The sequence below is a fragment of the Phaethon lepturus genome, unplaced genomic scaffold, assembly GCF_000687285.1.
Source record: "Phaethon lepturus isolate BGI_N335 unplaced genomic scaffold, ASM68728v1 scaffold37261, whole genome shotgun sequence".
NCBI classification, from domain to species: Eukaryota; Metazoa; Chordata; class Aves; order Phaethontiformes; family Phaethontidae; genus Phaethon; species Phaethon lepturus.
The window spans coordinates 1-1,985 of record NW_010520567.1 but is presented as its reverse complement, the minus strand read 5'-3'; the positions used below and the strand labels follow the sequence as shown (position 1 = coordinate 1,985).

The 1,985-nt window shown below is 47.8% G+C and overlaps 1 protein-coding gene across 1 annotated transcript in view; it reads right to left on the bottom strand.

Moving 5' to 3' along the window:
* The window catches only part of LOC104628756 (translation initiation factor eIF-2B subunit gamma-like), a 27,449-nt gene extending 25,668 nt beyond the window's left edge, over positions 1–1,781 (bottom strand). The window contains 2 exon segments of the mRNA XM_010297437.1: positions 1,639–1,750; positions 1,752–1,781. Coding sequence (XP_010295739.1) covers positions 1,639–1,750; positions 1,752–1,781 — 142 coding nt within the window.
* Between the last annotated feature and the right edge of the window lie 204 nt (positions 1,782–1,985).

The following is a 1,985-nucleotide window of genomic DNA, read 5'->3' as shown; positions in this document are numbered from 1 at the left end:
GAAAGAAGTAACCAGTGGAGAAGGAACTGGTGTCAGGTGGAAGTTGTAAGCCCACACAGTTCAGCATAAATCTGGTAAGCTGGACAAAGGTCTCCTAAATATTAGGAGAGATGAAGCACTTGCAGTTAGGACAAAAGGGAAGCAGTGAATCAGCCTGTGGAACACCTACTTACTACCATAAGTAAGTATGAGGAACTATAGCCTCATGTAATACTTAATAAAAATTATGATCCAAGGAGTGAATTCATGCCACTGAAGTATTAATGCAGAAGTGTACAGGTTGGTCAGGGGGCAGAAGCAAGAGAGGAGCAGAAAGGTGGCAGCTTGCTTACTGAAGCTGCATATCCAACATTGTATGTCCAAATTTTCATAGGGACAGATAAGCTGAAGGAGCTATGTATGAGAAAGATCTGACTGTAACACCATCTAGAAGTGGTCAAAAGCGTCAAGTGGAAATGGTTATTTCTGAATAGTTAAAGAGCCACACAAAGCACAATATTGGTTACAGAGAGGGTTTTAGCTATCCGTATCTCCATATCATGGGATAAAAGTATGATCCTAGTAAAAAAGACAGGAGAACAGTCAAAGAAACTGGACATTCAGAAAGCAGATTTCAACAAACAGACAGAAAGCAATTCCAAGAGAAAAAAGTTCTTAAGGACTTCTTAATGAAACAAAATAAAGGCAGAGTCTTAAGTTTGCTCTTTCTTTTGTTCCTTCACACTGAAATAGTAAGATGCTAACATGGATAATCACAAGCTGACCTTTACATCTTCACAGAAAAAAAACCAGCAGTCAGGAAAAAAGCCACAGTCTCAGGATGGAGTACAGAATAATTGCACAGTTACACAGGAAAAGCAAAAACAGAGAAGCAGAAAGGCAAAGAACAAATACAAATGTGAAAAAACAGAGATATAAAAAGTGTCAGGAAGTTTTATAAGAAGCAAGAGGAACACCACAGAAAGATTTGGTCCACCACTCAAAAGGTAAACAAAAACCTAAACACAGAAAATACTAATGAACCTCACCATGTACTAAATACCGTTTTAGTCCTCCCGTGAAACGAGGCCCACGGGTGAACATTACAAGTCTGCCACTTCCCCCTGCCCTGTTCTGTCCAAAACCCAGTGCTTAGCTCCACGCTGCCACAAGGACTAAATGCCTCAGACAGAGCAAGTAACCCTGAACTTCAGGCCAGACTGAAACAACAAACCAAGAGAGATCCAATGAGAGCTGACACACTTCTCACACTACTCTCATTAACGATTCAGAAAAAGAAACAAGTGAGAGACTCCTAGTTAATACCACTGTGAAAGACATCAAAGTTGGGAAAAGCCTACAGACGGGAAAAGCTTTGGTGAGAGGAGAAGCGGGGGAAGGGGGCGCTGGCACAGGAGGTGCAGCCTAAAGTGAAGGAAGGGATGTGATATGGGCCAACAGCATAGCTCCGGTGCAGAGAAGAGATCTCCTGCTACTGCTCCTGCCCCAATCAACAGGTCACCTGCGACAAGACACTAGAACAAGATGGGAAGACAAACGGGAGTGGCAGAGATGATCACGGGAAGCCTGAAGAGACCAGGGTAAGTGTGTCGTCTCCACTCCAACACCAAGACACTGTCGTGGTGACACTCCACTCACCTTCAAAGCCGGCGCGCTCCAGGAGGTTCAGCGGGTACCAGAGCAGGGGCCGGTTGCCCACCGGGAGCAGCGGCTTCGGGATTTTTTTTGCCGTCCTACGGGACCCCCCCCCCCGCCGCCATCACTACGGCCTGGAACTCCATGCTGCAGAGGGAGCACAGGGGCAGGGCCTCACTCAACCACCGCAAAAGCGGGCAGGCCCGGGCTGGGACAGGCCAAGTCGAGCCGGGGCTAAGACCGGTTCGGTTCAACCTGGCCCTGCTTTAGCCCCCAGCGCTTCTCAGAGGCCTGCGCCGGCTCTCCGCCTCCCCCGCGCCCCTCACAGCCCGTGCGGAGGCGCCGGGCCT